This window comes from Nansenia antarctica (assembly GCF_963989245.1).
Source record: "Nansenia antarctica genome assembly, chromosome: 7".
Taxonomy (NCBI): Eukaryota; Metazoa; Chordata; class Actinopteri; order Argentiniformes; family Microstomatidae; genus Nansenia; species Nansenia antarctica.
Genome location: NC_137677.1, coordinates 9,393,758 through 9,410,273, shown reverse-complemented (window position 1 = coordinate 9,410,273; position 16,516 = coordinate 9,393,758). Strand labels below are relative to the sequence as shown.

At 44.9% G+C, this 16,516-nt stretch overlaps 2 protein-coding genes across 2 annotated transcripts in view; one reads left to right on the top strand and one right to left on the bottom strand.

The window, feature by feature from the left end:
- aspm (assembly factor for spindle microtubules) overlaps window positions 1-8,824 on the bottom strand; it is a gene marked incomplete at its 5' end in the record, with an annotated part of 28,199 nt that extends 19,375 nt beyond the window's left edge. Inside the window, 9 exons of the mRNA XM_080536521.1 lie at window positions 47-177; window positions 2,788-2,929; window positions 3,042-3,109; window positions 3,987-4,226; window positions 4,619-4,765; window positions 4,888-4,989; window positions 5,471-6,896; window positions 7,036-7,179; window positions 8,537-8,824. Coding sequence (XP_080392647.1) covers window positions 47-177; window positions 2,788-2,929; window positions 3,042-3,109; window positions 3,987-4,226; window positions 4,619-4,765; window positions 4,888-4,989; window positions 5,471-6,896; window positions 7,036-7,179; window positions 8,537-8,824 — 2,688 coding nt within the window. The remainder of the gene's footprint in view (window positions 1-46; window positions 178-2,787; window positions 2,930-3,041; window positions 3,110-3,986; window positions 4,227-4,618; window positions 4,766-4,887; window positions 4,990-5,470; window positions 6,897-7,035; window positions 7,180-8,536) is intronic.
- Window positions 8,825-10,872: 2,048 nt separating this feature from the next.
- The window catches only part of crb1 (crumbs cell polarity complex component 1), a gene marked incomplete at both ends in the record, with an annotated part of 26,434 nt that continues 20,790 nt past the window's right edge, over window positions 10,873-16,516 (top strand). The window contains 3 exon segments of the mRNA XM_080536520.1: window positions 10,873-10,906; window positions 14,385-14,624; window positions 16,025-16,220. Of these exon segments, the coding sequence (XP_080392646.1) occupies window positions 10,873-10,906; window positions 14,385-14,624; window positions 16,025-16,220 (470 nt within the window).

Sequence of the window (16,516 nt, the reverse complement as noted above, 5' to 3'; positions counted from 1 at the left end):
CAGGTGCGTAATTGAGGATGTCGGAGTAGGTGAGGTCCGCTCCTACCTTGAATTCTGCATCCATGCAGAACAAACAGGGGTCATGCTCAATCATCCTGGACTGTTTGGCCTTGTCAAGAAAGCACACTAGCAGGAGCAGCTTCTTCAGAGTGAAACGAGACAGGGCCTCCTCGTGACCTGTCAAGAGGTGAATAAACGATAACAGACCTTATTGCCAAAGCACTTTTCATACAGGTTGCAGTATATATATATATATATATATATATATATATATATATATATATCAGGGCTTGACATTAAGCTTTTTCAGGTAGTGAACAAGTGAACTTATCTTTTACTTGTCCGAGAGCTCAAGTTACTTGTCCAAATATGACGACGCGTGTGTGTGTGTGTGTCTGTCTACTAACACACTACAAGCTAGTATTACATTACATTCCAATTCCAACAATTACTGTGGATCTACGTGCACGCCAGGGGTCATGCCAGCATTAATGTTTTGATTCAAAGGCATGATTTGCCAGATTCTCTAGGCATGATTGTTTTAATTTTTAGTTATTTAATGAAGTTGAAGTGTAACAGTTTACACGCTGACGGGGCAAATTGTCACAAATGCACACTGTCTATTTAACGGCCTACAGCTCTGTAGTGAAATAAGATATGAAGATATAAATCAATACAAAATATGGGCCCAAGACTTCCTTCTTTCATTTGGTATGACATTTATACCATTGTGATGTATTGTGCCCAGTAAATGTTAAGACAGCGTGTGACAACATACCCCGCGCTCCCCTACTCAGCGGACATAGATTGTTTGACAAGGCAGCATACATTGACAAGGCAGCAGACATTGACAAGGCAGCAGACATTGACAAGGCAGCAGACATTGACAAGGCAGCAGACATTGACAAGGCAGCAGACATTGACACGGCAGCATACATTGACAAGGCAGCTACATTGACAAGGCAGCTACATTGACAAGGCAGCAGACATTGACACGGCAGCATACATTGACAAGGCAGCAGACATTGACAGGGCAGCAGACATTGACAAGGCAGCAGACATTGACACGGCAGCATACATTGACACGGCTGCATGCATTGACAAGGCAGGAGACATTGACATGGCTGCAGACATTGACAAGGCAGCAGACATTGACACGGCAGCAGACATTGACACGGCAGCATACATTGACACGGCTGCATGCATTGACAAGGCAGCAGACATTGACATGGCTGCAGACATTGACAAGGCAGCAGACATTGACAAGGCAGCAGACATTAACAAGGCAGCAGACATTAACAAGGCAGCTACATTGACAAGGCAGCAGACATTGACACGGCAGCAGACATTGACACGGCAGCATACATTGACAAGGCAGCAGACATTGACAAGGCAGCTACATTGACAAGGCAGCAGACATTGACACGGCAGCATACATTGACACGGCAGCAGACATTGACAAGGCAGCAGACATTGACAGGGCAGCAGACATTGACAGGGCAGCAGACATTGACAGGGCAGCAGACATTGACACGGCAGCATACATTGACAAGGCAGCATACATTGACAAGGCAGCATACATTGACAAGGCAGCGACATTGACAAGGCAGCGACATTGACACGGCAGCAGACATTGACAAGGCAGCAGACATTGACAAGGCAGCAGACATTGACACGGCAGCAGACATTGACACGGCAGCAGACATTGACAAGGCAGCAGACATTGACAAGGCAGCAGACATTGACAAGGCAGCAGACATTGACACGGCAGCATACATTGACAAGGCAGCAGACATTGACATGGCAGCATACATTGACAAGGCAGCATACGTTGACAAGGCAGCGACATTGACACGGCAGCAGACATTGACAAGGCAGCAGACATTGACAAGGCGGCAGACATTGACAAGGCAGCTACATTGACAAGGCAGCAGACATTGACAAGGCAGCAGACATTGACAAGGCAGCAGACATTGACACGGCAGCAGACATTGACACGGCAGCATACATTGACACGGCAGCAGACATTGACAAGGCAGCAGACATTGACAAGGCAGCAGACATTGACAAGGCAGCAGACATTGACACGGCAGCATACATTGACAAGGCAGCAGACATTGACATGGCAGCATACATTGACAAGGCAGCATACGTTGACAAGGCAGCGACATTGACAAGGCAGCAGACATTGACACGGCAGCATACATTGACACGGCAGCATACATTGACAAGGCAGCTACATTGACAAGGCAGCAGACATTGACACGGCAGCATACATTGACACGGCAGCAGACATTGACAAGGCAGCAAACATTGACAAGGCAGCAGACATTGACAAGTCAGCTACATTGACAAGGCAGCTACATTGACAAGGCAGCTACATTGACAAGGCAGCAGACATTGACAAGGCAGCAGACATTGACAAGGCAGCAGACATTGACAAGGCAGCAGACATTGACAAGGCAGCAGACATTGACAAGGCAGCAGACATTGACACGGCAGCATACATTGACAAGGCAGCATACATTGACAAGGCAGCTACATAGACAAGGCAGCTACATAGACAAGGCAGCTACATAGACAAGGCAGCTACATTGACATGGCAGCAGGCATTGACATGGCAGCAGGCATTGACATGGCAGCTACAGTGGGGGAAATAAGTATTTGATCCCCTGCTGATTTTGTAAGTTTGCCCACTTACAAAGAAATGAGCGGTCTATCATTTTAATGGTAGGTTTATTTTAACAGTGAGAGACTGAATATCAACAAAAGAATCCAGCGCATTACCGTCTTTGTACAGGTTGGGTACTTTGGCGTGTCTGAACTGTGCGGCGATGTCAGGGTTCCAGAGCAAGCGCCTCAGAATAAACATGGCTAGACCCATGACGTCACTGTTGCTTTCCAATGATATCATCTCCCCATAGATGGTCTGAAAAATGAAGTCATGAGCATTAACCATGCATGATAGATATGGGGGAACAAGAAACAAGGTGTGCGTGTGTGTGTGACTGTGTGATCATTGCATCGACAGTTGTAAATACCTCAAGTCCGATCCTCAACCAAAGAGGATTGTAGGAGAGAAGCCAATTCAGAACTTTTTGCCGTTCCCCTGTGAAACAAGACACAATTTAAAAAGCGTACATATGATCTCATCATAAAAACATAACAACTCAAATGCTCAAAACACTCAATCTCTTCATACAGTTGTAATGCCATCCGGAATTAGGGCTGCAACTAACGATTATTTTGGTAGTCGACTAATCTGCTGATTATTTTTTCGATTAGTCGTGTGGCTTTTCGCTGCGCGTAAATGCCGACGCAGAAGCATAAATCCGGCTTAACTAGCTATCTAACCTAACGCCAAGCTACGCCAAGCTACAGCTGCTCACAGAGCTAGTTGATTGGCTAGCTAGCATTGCTGGCTAGACTACAGACAGCTCACGTTAGTAGGCTACGCTTGGCGCTGTTTATCTTACAGACAGCTCGCTGGTGGACTCAACATAATTGAAATAGCATTCACTTATCAAGCATCATTCATGATCATCCACCATGACTACCTGGTATTTTAATAGCGACCACCCCTCACTTAATTTCATCGCGCGTTCTCCTGGCTTCAACATGGAAAACCCCTGCTACGTAACGTTACATACAAGCGCCTCTGTCTGTCACACGCGTGCCACAGGGCAAATAAATTAATAGCACAAACGCTCATAGCATGTACAGCCCTGTCCATGAGCCGTTGTTTTCCAACATGTAACAGTAAAGCTAACATAAACATTCCGACCCTAACAATATAACGTTAGCCAGTTGGCTAACAACGTTAGCTAAAACTTACCCAGCTGATTCTTGCATGGCTCGTTTTTTTTTTCCTGTTTTTTTTTTTATTATACGATGCGTCGACACTAAAATTCCACGTCGACGAGTTTTTATGATCGACGTCGTCGATTATGTCGACTAATCGTTGCAGACCTATCCGGAATACATACCAATATCCTTCCACAGATGGCGGTCCTTGCGCACCAGTAGCCTCCTGGCTTCCACCTCCAACTCCAACCTCTGTATGGCCTTGACCACCGCCGCCGAGGTGAAGAGCTGACAGGCGGAACGCCGTAGCCGGTTCAGTCGCCGGCGGGCTGTGTACGTACTGAAGGACATCTCCTCTTTGGTGGGAGCGTTAGGGACACTGTACTTGTCATCACTGCCCATTGCCAAGGATACAGCGTTTACTACAAACACAAAAAGAGGAGGGTTATATAAAGCAACTGAGAGTCCGATTTATTTCCTTTTTTTCCTTATTTTTTTTTAGCTTAACACATTACACAGAAAAAAAAAACTAAATCTTTATTGTACTACTCTAAACTAGATGTACCTATACAAATAGCATGGGTTTGTCGCTGAGCGTGTGGCTGACGTGTCTACAGAAAGACAAGCCAGTGAATAAGTTCAGCGTTCACTCTACGAGAGCTAGAGTAGGTCAAGATGAGACTCGGGACAAAAAGTTAATCTGGGCATCTTCGTGTTTAGCAAACATGACATGATTCCACAGCTTAGTAAACAAGCAATCGAATATGGTCAAAAGAGTACTGAGAGCAGTGAAGCAGACACACGGGGGCAGTACCTTTAGTGACCTCGGTGTTGACCTTGAAGTCATCTGGGGTGAGGACGTAGTTCATCCACCCGGTGAATCCTTTCTCCTGCTTGTCAATCCATCGCTCATCGTAGAACATGTTCTTGGCAGCAAACGGCATCGGGTGCCTCGGGATGGCTGCAAATCCGAAACCGACATCTTTGTGTTACATAGGTTATTATAGTTTCATATGCTAGTAGAAAGAGGCAACAGTAAACATCAGAGAGAAAACATGACTGACACTAGTTTACAAGCAGCACCTGTTTGTGCAGTCATGACGAAGACCAGCTTGGACTGTGCCACTGGTACAACCTTCGCCGTCTTCACAGAGGAGGCACGATATGACTTCAAAGAACATGCACCTGTGATCACAGCAGAGAAAAGACACAGCAGAGTAATGCAAAACACCTTTAGAATAGCATTTAAAACACCACAAATGAAAAGATGGGCTAATTACCAGTATAGCATTCTGTAAATGATGTTAGATGACATACAACTATTGTATTAATGTGTGATAATTGCATGACAATTTAAAGAAGCAAATATTAAAACATACAAAAACACATAGGTAAACTGTACATACTGCGCGGGGTGGGTCTTAAACTTGGCTTATTGGCTTGGGTAGGGGCCACAGACTTTGTGGCTTCGATGGATGAGGCAGAACGCACTGAACCTGAAAAACAAAATATATATGTGACTGGACTTTGGGGTTTCACACTTGATTGTAAAGAGCAGTATACAACCACGTCCGTTATTATAAAGGAAAGGGGACGTCCGTTTCCATTGCTATCGAACCATTAGTTTAGTGTGCACAGAGTATTCTTCAGTGAAACTATAACACACCTGCTGTTCTTAGCGGCTGCCTTTGAGGGGCAGTGTTCCTCCTCTCTTGAGCTGCTCTCTTGGGTCCTTTCCCGGCCGTTGTCACCCTACTCCTTTTCACATCGGCCGTTTTCTCAGCATCCCTCCCTTTCTCGAGATCCTGCAAAAACTCATCGCTCTTCCTCTTCTTGTTGCGCACCACGTCAAACGGGTCCTGGCTAAAGACAGGAAACGTGTCTGGCTGGACGGGCAGAGGTGCGTAGGCAGACTCGGCTACCAGAGAGCGGTCGTCCGCTCCCAGGGGCCGGGGTTGGCCATCGCAGTGGGTGGAGGGAACCACGGGCGGAGGAGAAACGGCGGAGAAGGTGACGGGAGCCGGGAGGACGTCCAGAGCAGCGAAGCCAAACGAGGCTAACTCCGGGTCCCGCTGCCCGAACTCAAACGGGGAGGCGGACGATTTGGAATCGCGGCGTGCACCTGCGCTCGCCGCGGAGTCGATGACGGGGAGGCCTGGGGTACTTGGACTTGAATCAGAACGGCTGCCGCTGCCGCCATCTATTAACACGAGCGTTTTCTCCAGGAGACGCCGCCGCGAGGTTTTGATTTTTCTTGTCCCTGGACTGCTCTCCACCTGGACAGGTGCTGGAGCTGCTCTGGTCTTGGTCACTGTGGCAGAGGTAAAAGGAATCTTCTTGGCCTTGGCAGCAACGTCTTCAACCTGTACTTTAACAGGGACATGTTCAACATTGACCGTAACAGGTTCGGGTTTAATGAAGAAGGTCAGTCTGGGCTGTGTAGATGAGTCTGACACTAAGGGGCTATCGGGCAGTGCTTTGAACACAGCAGCTGTGCCGCAGCCTGGTTCTCCACTCACTGACTCTAAGGAGTCCGAGAAATCGAAGCTGGAGCATGCTGCGTTTGGGGGGCTGGTTGGTTCATCAGTAAGATCAGACTCAATCAAGGCCAGAGCATCTCTCATAGACAAAGGTGTCCCAGGCAACACTGTGATGCTTACGTCGGGCACAGCATTGGCAATGACAGGGACAGGACTTTGTATTGACTGGATGCGAGGCATCAGGTTTTTAAACCTATCTGGAGTGGCCAAAGGTGAGAGTGTCCTGTTCAGCACTCTGGTGAGGTCCCTGCGTTCAGGTGTCCCACAGAGGCTGGCTGCTGCAGGTGAGGCATAGTTAATATTGGACTGAGACCTCTGTCTTTGGACAGGTGTACAATTCCTCTGCCGGTCAGAGTGCTCTGAGTGATGACCAACATTTCTAGACCGTGAGGCGAGTGGACTCCGAACCTTTTCCCGCTTGTATTGAGGTTGTCGTGATACATGAAAGGTCTTGCTGGCTGCCTTTTTCAGTGTGGAGTTTGTCTTCTTGCCCGTGGGAGGAGCTGAAAGATCAGCTGCCTGCTTGCCTTTGATGGAGTCCCATAGACTCTTCTAAAAGACAAGGTAACAAACAACATTAAGTGCAAATAGTCTACAAAGAGTGATGATACTACATATAAAACCTTAAAAGCTGATGTGTGTGAAAATGAAGAATATGTTGAGTTGCTTATTTGAAAACAATAATATGTACCTTTTTCTTTTTAGGTGCCTCTGCTCTCCCAAGCAAAATCGCTTGATGTTTAAGCACCCCATTTGCAATGAAAACGATCAGCTCTCGAACACCACCGTCTTCAACTGGAGTCCAAGTAATTGTCAAACTGAAACAACCACCAGGCTGCAGGGGAAAAAGTAAAGTTAGAAAACACTAGGTTTACTTTCCAGGCAGGCGATGTGGCCTATAGACCTAACAATGTGGCCTGTCATTACAGTTTTTTACGGTCGCTAAGTCTCAGTGTTCAATACTGAAGTCACAGAGTCACAACTCTTCATACAGTCTGCATTAGTAACACGCATGTTGGCCAATGACTTCATTCATGTCTCAAAAGAAGCTCGTTCAACCACACACTGGCAACAATGTTCACTCAGAAGCATACACTGTCATTCATAACATTCTGACTTACAAAACACTAACAACAGGGAGCATTACATAGTTTGAATGATTTTCAAATGACAAGAATGAATATTTCATTATAAAAATGGTTTGATTTATAGTAATCAGACAGAATAGTTGACTGTACAACTGTAAAATATTAGGCAACAAGAATGAATCAGAAATGCCGCTTCTACCCTTTATTCTATATTTTGCTTCTATCCTTTATTCTATCTATTATCCTTTTTTTCAGTGTCTTTACATTTACTTCAAAGTACACTACATTTGTGGAAAATAAAGTGGAAGATGCAAAGTTCAAACAAAAAAGAAAAACTGAAATTCCAGGGCTACAATACAACAGCAATCACACCAAAAATGTCTCACTCCTGAGGGTTTTGGTCCACCCTCTGGTCTGCATCTGGTCACATCTAATGTCTTCCCTAGCAATGCATCTAGTCTATTTCATTTCATTGTATATATTCTGCTAGTATTTTCTAGATATTTCAATATGATTACTGCAAATAGTGAAAATGCCACCGCTCATCCGTTATCAGACTTTGCTGAGGTGCTGGAACTGAAGAGTATCAATCGAGTGCAAAATAACAGCATCTGCACACTCGAACACTGTGCAAAAAAACAGTTTATTGCGAGCTTTCTGTCATATATGATAGGAATACGATTACTGCAAAAATGCACCAAATAATTCAGTTTTGAACGTGTTCTTCTGAGTTTTGCACACAGTATGTTAACAATGAAAACATGTGTTGCAAATACATAGTATGTTGCAGGTGGGGGGAGTTTGAATGGGAGAAGTGTTATGGGTTTTGGAGAACGTGGTCATTGAATGCATTTTGTATGAAAGCAGCAATGCACAAATCACAGAGTAAGAGTCACAGTTTGGTCCACATGGGCTTCTGCTTTGCTGACTGGATTAAGAGTTGTGACTGTGACTTCAGTATTGAACACTGTGACATAGCGACTGTAAAATAAAATAAAAAACTTAACTAAAGCATTTTACTAGTATACTGAATGGAAGTATGCAATGTACGTCGTGTTGACAGAAATAAATACGTAGCAAGCGAGCAAACGAGTTGAGCTTTACCTGTATGGTGAATGTGCTTTGATCCACAGAAAAGCCCTTCGTCGATGCGATCCTGTCCACGGTCACCTCCGTCGTCGCGTCTTCAACGGGATTCTCAATGTGCAGCAGGGAGGATTTGGAACTTCCCAATTTGACGCTTCCAAAACTTACAAACGGAGCCTTTGAAAACTGAACTAAACTCAAAACCGGTATCGAGGTGTTGTTTTCTTTATTGTTGTCGATGCCGACATCTCCTTTCTTTATCGGACTGAAGTCCAGGAAACCGCCTCGGGGTGATAACTGTGCCATAATGCCACTAATATCGGTCTATTAATATTATTTTATCAAGGTAAAAACCATGCCGTTAAAAAAAGGCTAAAAGCTTTGCCTTTAGTCGAACGATTTCGGACTAGTAGCTACTAGCTAACGAGCTAAGCGAACTGACCAACACAAACACGTTTTGTAGGTTGCTTTTCCAAACACCAGACTGAAGGAAACGCCCAGAAAGATCAGTTTGAATTTTTGCCTCAGTCTGCTAAGCCTATCAGAGCGTCGCTCGGGACCTGAATGATCCAATCGCTGCGAGATAAACCAAGCTCAGCCTATCGGAGAGCCCCAACGTGTTTAAACTGATTCACTTTAGACCACGCCTTTCGGTAGGTGGGATGTCATTGGCTAACCGCACCGATGTTAGCAGTATGAAGGTTTGCTCATAACTAAAATGTACATTTAAAAAATAATTTAATAAAAAAGGGTGTAAAAAAACAACTGCTACCACAAACAGTAACGTATAATTCAACACAATTTCCCGTTACAAATTGTTGGCTGCATGCAAAATATGTATTGTGTGCAACTTTCCAACAACTGCATCTTCTCAGCGGTTTAATACTTATACAGAACCTCCGTTTTTCTCTCGATGGTTTGTTGGTTTATACGGCCTCAACCCATTTTGTAGGTTATTAAATGATTAAACCTTTGCGCTACTGATGTTTACATTACTTATTACCTTTGAACTACATTGCACATGTCTCCTAACATAGCTTATTTTATACTTCTGCACATTAGATAATAAACTGATGTTTACAATACTACCTAGTCTGCACATACTGTATAATAGTTACCTAAAACTACCATTCTTGTTCTATTTATATCATGCCCTTATATCACTATTTGCACTTCTGGCTGGATGCTAAACTGCATTTCATTGTATTGTATTTGTACCCTGCGATGACAATACAGTTGAATCTAATCTAATCTAATCTGAAAATGTGTGCACGAGCCTATCGGTGCGCCGGGGGAGCGCGCATCCAGCATCTGTTGAAAAAGCTGAGGGTCTGGGGGTCTGGGGGGCTCTGTGGCTGACACACGGGACAGCAGGGCATCTGTGAAGGACAGATAGCGGTATCGACATGCTTCATACGAGCAGGATGATTTCTCATCACGAATATGGATGCATTGAATTATATTAGGTTTAAATTGTTTCTATGCGTCTTCTTCATCTCAGCACTGATCACAGAGATACATGGTAAGTGTTTTTTTTAATATATTCAAATATATTTTCGGTGTTTACAGATGACAACTGTTGAATTTCCATGCTGCTGTTTTTCATTTTATTTTGAATAGATATTTAAATGTTAATCATTTTCATCATCATCATCATCTTCATCATAATCATGCTTTTAAATCTCAAATCTGAGACGCAACATATGTAGCTTGACATCTCTGTCTATCTACTCAATTGTAGCCTATATCTTGTCAAAGCTGATACTGATATGTAATCCATTGTGGGAACTAACTGATATTGATTTGACAATATTTATCATGATCCATGAAGGCTACACAATGTTTTATGAGTGTTACAAATGTTGTTATTGTCCATTCAAAACTCAGCAAGTCCTACAATCAGACTCCTTATTTCCAAACCTTTCCATCTCAACCATCCATTGTTATTATAAGGATGCAGAGATCACAATAAATTCAAAATTCAAAAATTCAAAATTCTGTGGTCATGGCATTAGAATTGTATTTCAACAGATTAAGTACTGTCCTTCCAGGTGCAACAAATGCTGCCCCATACACTGAAGGGAAATATTACCAGTACCCCATGGACACTTGTAACAGGGACATTTACTATTATACATTTTTTAATCAAAACCCTGAGTGTTTGTCACAAATATCATTGTCGCATGTGTCAGATGTTTATGTCAAGAAATAGTAATTTAGCCCGTACTCTAACTGATGTCTTGAATTTCAACTGGAAGATTATGTGGTGACATCATTGCTATCTCTCAGTGTTCATTCCACATTTTGTAAGGACCACTGAGTCTTAAGGAGAAAGACAAAAGACAGACACAACAATGGGGGGCAACGTAAACCCCCATAGGGGGCAGGGTGAGTCACGAGTGATTGGGGGTGGGGGGGGGTGCAGATAGATCCCCTGTGACTCTTCAAAACGGCAACTAAAATGTTTGTGTTGTGTTATCACCACTGAAACACCCCCTGGCAACCTGGCCAGAGTAAACATCAGTCAGTGTGGGGTAGACATGTCAGACCCCTACACGTGTGCTGGAAGAGCCTTTCTACACAGATAGCACTGAACAAAGAGCAATACTTTCAATTAGCATATGAAAGAGGCCTTACATGCTGTGGGAGGGGATGTTTGGTTGGCCGGCACCAGATTTAATGGCATAGAAGGCGCTAACAGTCTCAGTTGCCTATCTTAGGGGTACCGGCTTCTAGGAAAATGTGTCAGTTGTAGGGTTTGACTAGGGTCGCCTAGCAGTACATTAGCAGACTGTTCTTGCTATTCACTCTTACACTGTGGATGGTGTCTGGTGTTGTTCAACTGTTCATGAAGATATGAAATACTTTTTATTTAACATTAAAGCGTTGTGTGTGTGTGTGTGTGTGTGTGTGTGTGTGTGTGTGTGTGTGTGTGTGTGTGTGTGTGTGCGTGTGCGTGTGCGCGTGCGTGTGCGTGTGCGTGTGCGTGTGCGTGTGTGTCCCAGCTGATATTCGTTAATAGTGGACATATGGCCAGCTCACCGGTGACCACCCAAGACCACCTGCCCCCACATGAACCCCAAACCAGGGTCATGCAGAGATGAGGTCTAGACACTCATCAGCTTGGAGAATTGGGAAGCTCTCTGTGAAATTGATTGACCTCCACAAATGATACATGGGGGGGGGGGGGGGGGGGGGGGGGGATGAGTAATTTGTGGCTCAGTGATAATTGCGATTGCACTGTAGTGGTCCACTTTGAAGTCCTTGATTGGCTGGATTTAGCTCCAATGAAAGACGACCTGTTAGATAGTTTTACTAAAACATTCTCTGTTCACCTGGCAATGAATCTAACTTCAAAATGTAGTGGAAATCAAAGTCACACACTCGTCTCTCATTGCAGTGACATATATTCCATCAACATTTCAGCTCAGGAGCCTTCTTCAGGGTACTTTAAATCTAAGAATGTCAGTGGTTTGTCTTGACACAGTTGTTATACAGGCTACCCTCATATTTGTCACCTGAGATAGATAGAGTCCCATTAAGCCTAAACCTTCATACAAGCCTCATACTGTCAAATCAAATAACATTTTATTTGTCATGTATATCGCATACAGTTGTAACTGACAGAGTGAGATTCCAAAACATTTCACTATGTCAATTATCAGAATCAGAGTCAGAATCACTTGTATTACAACAATGTACAAGTACATGGCTGTGGCAGAGCCGGCGTCCAATGATCGCAAGGTCAGCGTTTCGGCGGTTCAATCCCCGGCTGGCCACGTGTCGAGGTGTCCTTGGGCAAGACACTAAACCCCAAATTGCTCCCAATGAGCGGGCCGGCCCCTTGCATGGTCAGTCGTACTACAGTGGTTCAATAGTGCAAAAAATGCTGTGCAAAGTAGCTAAGTAATTACAACTGTATGTGATGAACTATGACAAATAAAAATGGATTTGATTTTTAGGATTTTTAGGACCCTTTGGATGACTTCACACACATTCCTCCCATTACACAGGTCACCCACTTGTGATCTGGTCCTATTGGTTCTATTAGGTGTGTCATTGGCTCTGAATTAGCTCCTAATAAGATGATTTACTAAACGAAGAGCAAACCGTGATAAAGTCTGACTTCCTCAATTAAAAACTCTTTCCTTGATGACTAGATTAGCAGATCAGATTTCGCCTTGATTATGATATTATTATTATTTAGATAGGGATTTAGATTATGGGATAGTAAGTACAGTAATTCACTCCAGATTGACTTGTATTTGATCCCATCAGCAGAGGTTGTCTTGCTTATGAATGCTCAGCGGTAGTCTAAAGCTCCAGACCTCTTTCTTTTTTCTGAGTGGGGCAGTCCCGCTTAACCCGCTACACCACCTAAGCGCCCCTCCAGACCTCTTTCTTTCCTAGGCACGTATTCCATATTCACCCAATTGGTTTGTGCTGTGTGCTGGTATTGGTCGTTTGCCATTAGTCTGCCATCATTGTGAACGTTTAATCGATAGGTAGGACAACAAGTGTGAGATATGAACTGTCACATTGTTTGTCGACAGGGACACTGACCATTTCCTGCTGCAGTAGTAGGGCTGTCTCCCATCCTAGTGCAATGTGAACATACTCTCTTTACTAGACTTGTATTTGGTTATTTAGAGTTTGAGCATATCATACAGTAGTATGCATTTCATTAATTTCTAGAGGCACTTTTCACTTCTGTGTGCTTTAGAAACTCTCTTGTGTACAATTCCCCCCTTTGTGGAAAAGTATTGGATCGAATAATGAATGAATGAATGGACTGATGGCCTCATTAGTATGTGTGGCGACATGTTTTGTCCAAAATCATGAAAAAGGGAGATCCATAGCCCTGGCAGTATGCCACTTGTCCCCCTGCTGATTAACAGAGGCCTTGCTATGAATGGAGTGATAAATGCCACAAATGACTGACTTCTGTCTGAGGACAGTCGCCATGGCAATAGATGGAAATTCAGGAGCGGGTCCGTGGAATCGGTTGCCATGGCGGCACGCTGTGATGCTTTAGGAGGCCCTTAAGTTTGCAAACGTCCTTGTATCAGAGACGAGAGAGGGGAGAGAGACCTTGTTTTTAGAGAGGGAGAGAAAGAGAGAGGGGAGGGTGCCAGTTTGTCTTATACCACACAGAAGCTGTATGTGGTCATACAAAGCATGACTCATCATGGCAACCCGCTGAGGCGATAAGATATATTGTTTGTTATACAGAGAGCTGTGAGGTGTGATCCTGTCCAAATACCTTTTAGTTCATCCTTATTCAGTATACTGAATGTTGTGATGCAGCCTATAGTGTAGAATGGTGAAATGATCCACAACAATTATCTTTTTATGTTTTTTATGTAGTTTATTTGTAAGTACTTCTTTCAAATGTTGTCAACTAGTATGTTTAATATTTAATTAATATCAGATGTTTGTGTGGTGAGGGTAGTGGTTCATAAAAACTGGGTGACATTGTAATGTGTGGAAGGCGGCAGGTATTCTAGAGGTTAGAGAGGCCGGCTAGCAATCGGAGGGTTCGATGGTTCGATCCCCGCCTCAGTAGGGGGCTGCATGTGAGCTGGTGACTGAAGGGTCGGTGGCATCACATCTAAGGTGCCTACCACTGCTGTTGTGTCCTTGAGCAAGGTACTTAACCAATTGCTCCAGGGCTGCTGACTATGGCTGACCCTGCGCCTAGAGCGAAAAATGACATAGAAACGGTTGAATCTAAATCATGATGCCACATGTCCCATACAGTGTACGGTCTCTTAGACAACCATGGTTGTCTGTCCACTTTTCCAGGGAACCACAAAATGACGCCGGGTAACCAGAGTGGACGTTTGTGTGATCATCTGTCCCCCAGGTGCGTCCTCTGCCCAGAACGGCGTTGAGGTAACAGACGGATGCTTGCCGAACCCGTGCCAAAACCGCGCCATCTGCCGGAGTCGCGGGGACGGGTACTCGTGTTACTGCGTGCCCGGTTTCCAGGGCAACCTCTGCCAGATCGAGGTGAACGAGTGTGTGTCTCAGCCGTGCCGGAACGGGGCCACCTGCGTGGACGGGGTGGGGAGGTTCTCCTGCGTCTGTACGCCAGGATACACAGGTGAGTGGAGAGAGAGCAGGAGCTCACAGAACCAGAACCAGAGCCAGAATCAGAGTCAGGATCTGAATCAGAGTCTGAATCAGAATCAGAATTGGGGGCGGCTGTGGCGCAGGAGGTAGAGCCGGCGTCTAATGATCGCGAGGTAGCTTGTCACCATTGGTGTGTGAATAGGTGAATGAGAGGCCATTGTAAAGCGCTTTGGAATAAGGCGCTATATAAGTCATTCCGTTTAATTGCTTTTAAAACATCAATGTACGGATGCAAAGAGTACAATTCTTGGGTTCAGGTTCAGTTAGACATTGGCATTGCAGCAGAAATGCAAAATCAACTAGACAGGTACAATTCCTGTGGAAATGATCAGGTTGTTCGAAAATGCCGTGCAGGATGCAGTGAGATGTGACACACTGTCATACGGTGTGCAATATGGTGCAAAAAATCGGAGCAGTATAGCGTTCAAGTAGGTAGTGACCAAGTAGTCAGGTAGTCATGATATGTATTGTTAATGCAGTGGGGATGCAGTGGGGGATTGCCTTATGCCAGTGCGTTTCCCTAGGAGCCTGATTGCTTGGCAGCGGGCGGAGGCTTTGTGGAGGTAGAGATCAGAGGACAGGCCCATCGTTCCTTATTCCTCATCCTCATGCATTACGACGAGCCGGTTCTCTGGTGTTCTACCTCCGTCAGCCTCCACTGGCTCACACACGTTCTCCTGCGCGTCGCTCTGATCCGCTCAAGGGTTTACTTCTAGAGAGTGTACAAAGGCTACCATTTAGGGTTTGAATTACGGTCACGTTTTCCCATTCTTAACCCCTGTGGAATAACTCTTGTAAGGCCCAAGAAGATAAGAGCAGATACTAGAGCGGATAGATGGAGGATTCGCTGCTTGATAACACAGTGGGTAGGTTGAGGCCTGCTCACAGAAGATAATCTCAGGGTAATCCGTAACACATTTTGAGATTGAGAGCATTTTAGGTCGCCAAGCTCATTCCGGATAGATCTTTACTTCTTAAATCTACTCTGTTCTCTAGTCACAGGTCCAAACCCAAACACACCTCTCAAAGACCTTTGACCCAACGTCCAACTACTGTAGGTGAAGGGCACTGAGTGTCGATGTGTCAACGTTAATGCGATGGTCACGATATCGGAATAAAACGGTTGCCTAACTGTTTGTCGAATCATATCGAATGTGCTGAAATACAAGACAAGCAGATACAGGAACGACCTGAAAAGGTACCTCTGCTTCTTTGACTTGGTGAACGATGAAGGGACAGACAGAACATCGACATGAAAGCATTTCACAGGTGTCTTTCTCCCCTTCTTCAAAGAGCTCCAGATGGTTGGGATGGCGGGTGTGTATCTGACCCTGGTAACCAAGGTAACTGACCCTCCCTTCATGTTGGCAGGTACCACCTGTGAGCTCCAGATTGACGAGTGTCAATCACAGCCCTGCCTCAATGGCGGCAGTTGCCGTGACGACATCAACAGCTTTGCGTGCACCTGCGTGCCAGGTCTCCAGGGCGACCGCTGTGAAATCGACGTTGATGAGTGCCAAGAGCAGCCGTGCCAAAATGGGGCTCTGTGCATTGATGGAGTGAATGAGTAAGTGTGTGTGTGTGTGTGTGTGTGTGTGCGTGTGTGTGTGTGTGTGTGTGTGTGCGTGTGCGTGTGCGTGTGCGTGTGCGTGTGTGTGTGCGTTCGTGTGTGTTTGTGTGCGTGCGTGCATGTGTCTGTGTGTGTGTCTGTGTGTCTGTGTGTTTGTGTGTAGTTTTCCCCTTAGAGCCTACTTATACAGTATATCAGCATGTTTAGATCTGTGTGGAGTAAATTATGCATAAGATGACATGCCTGCACATTTATTTGATATCGATCGAGCATGTTGTGAAAAAAATGGTCAT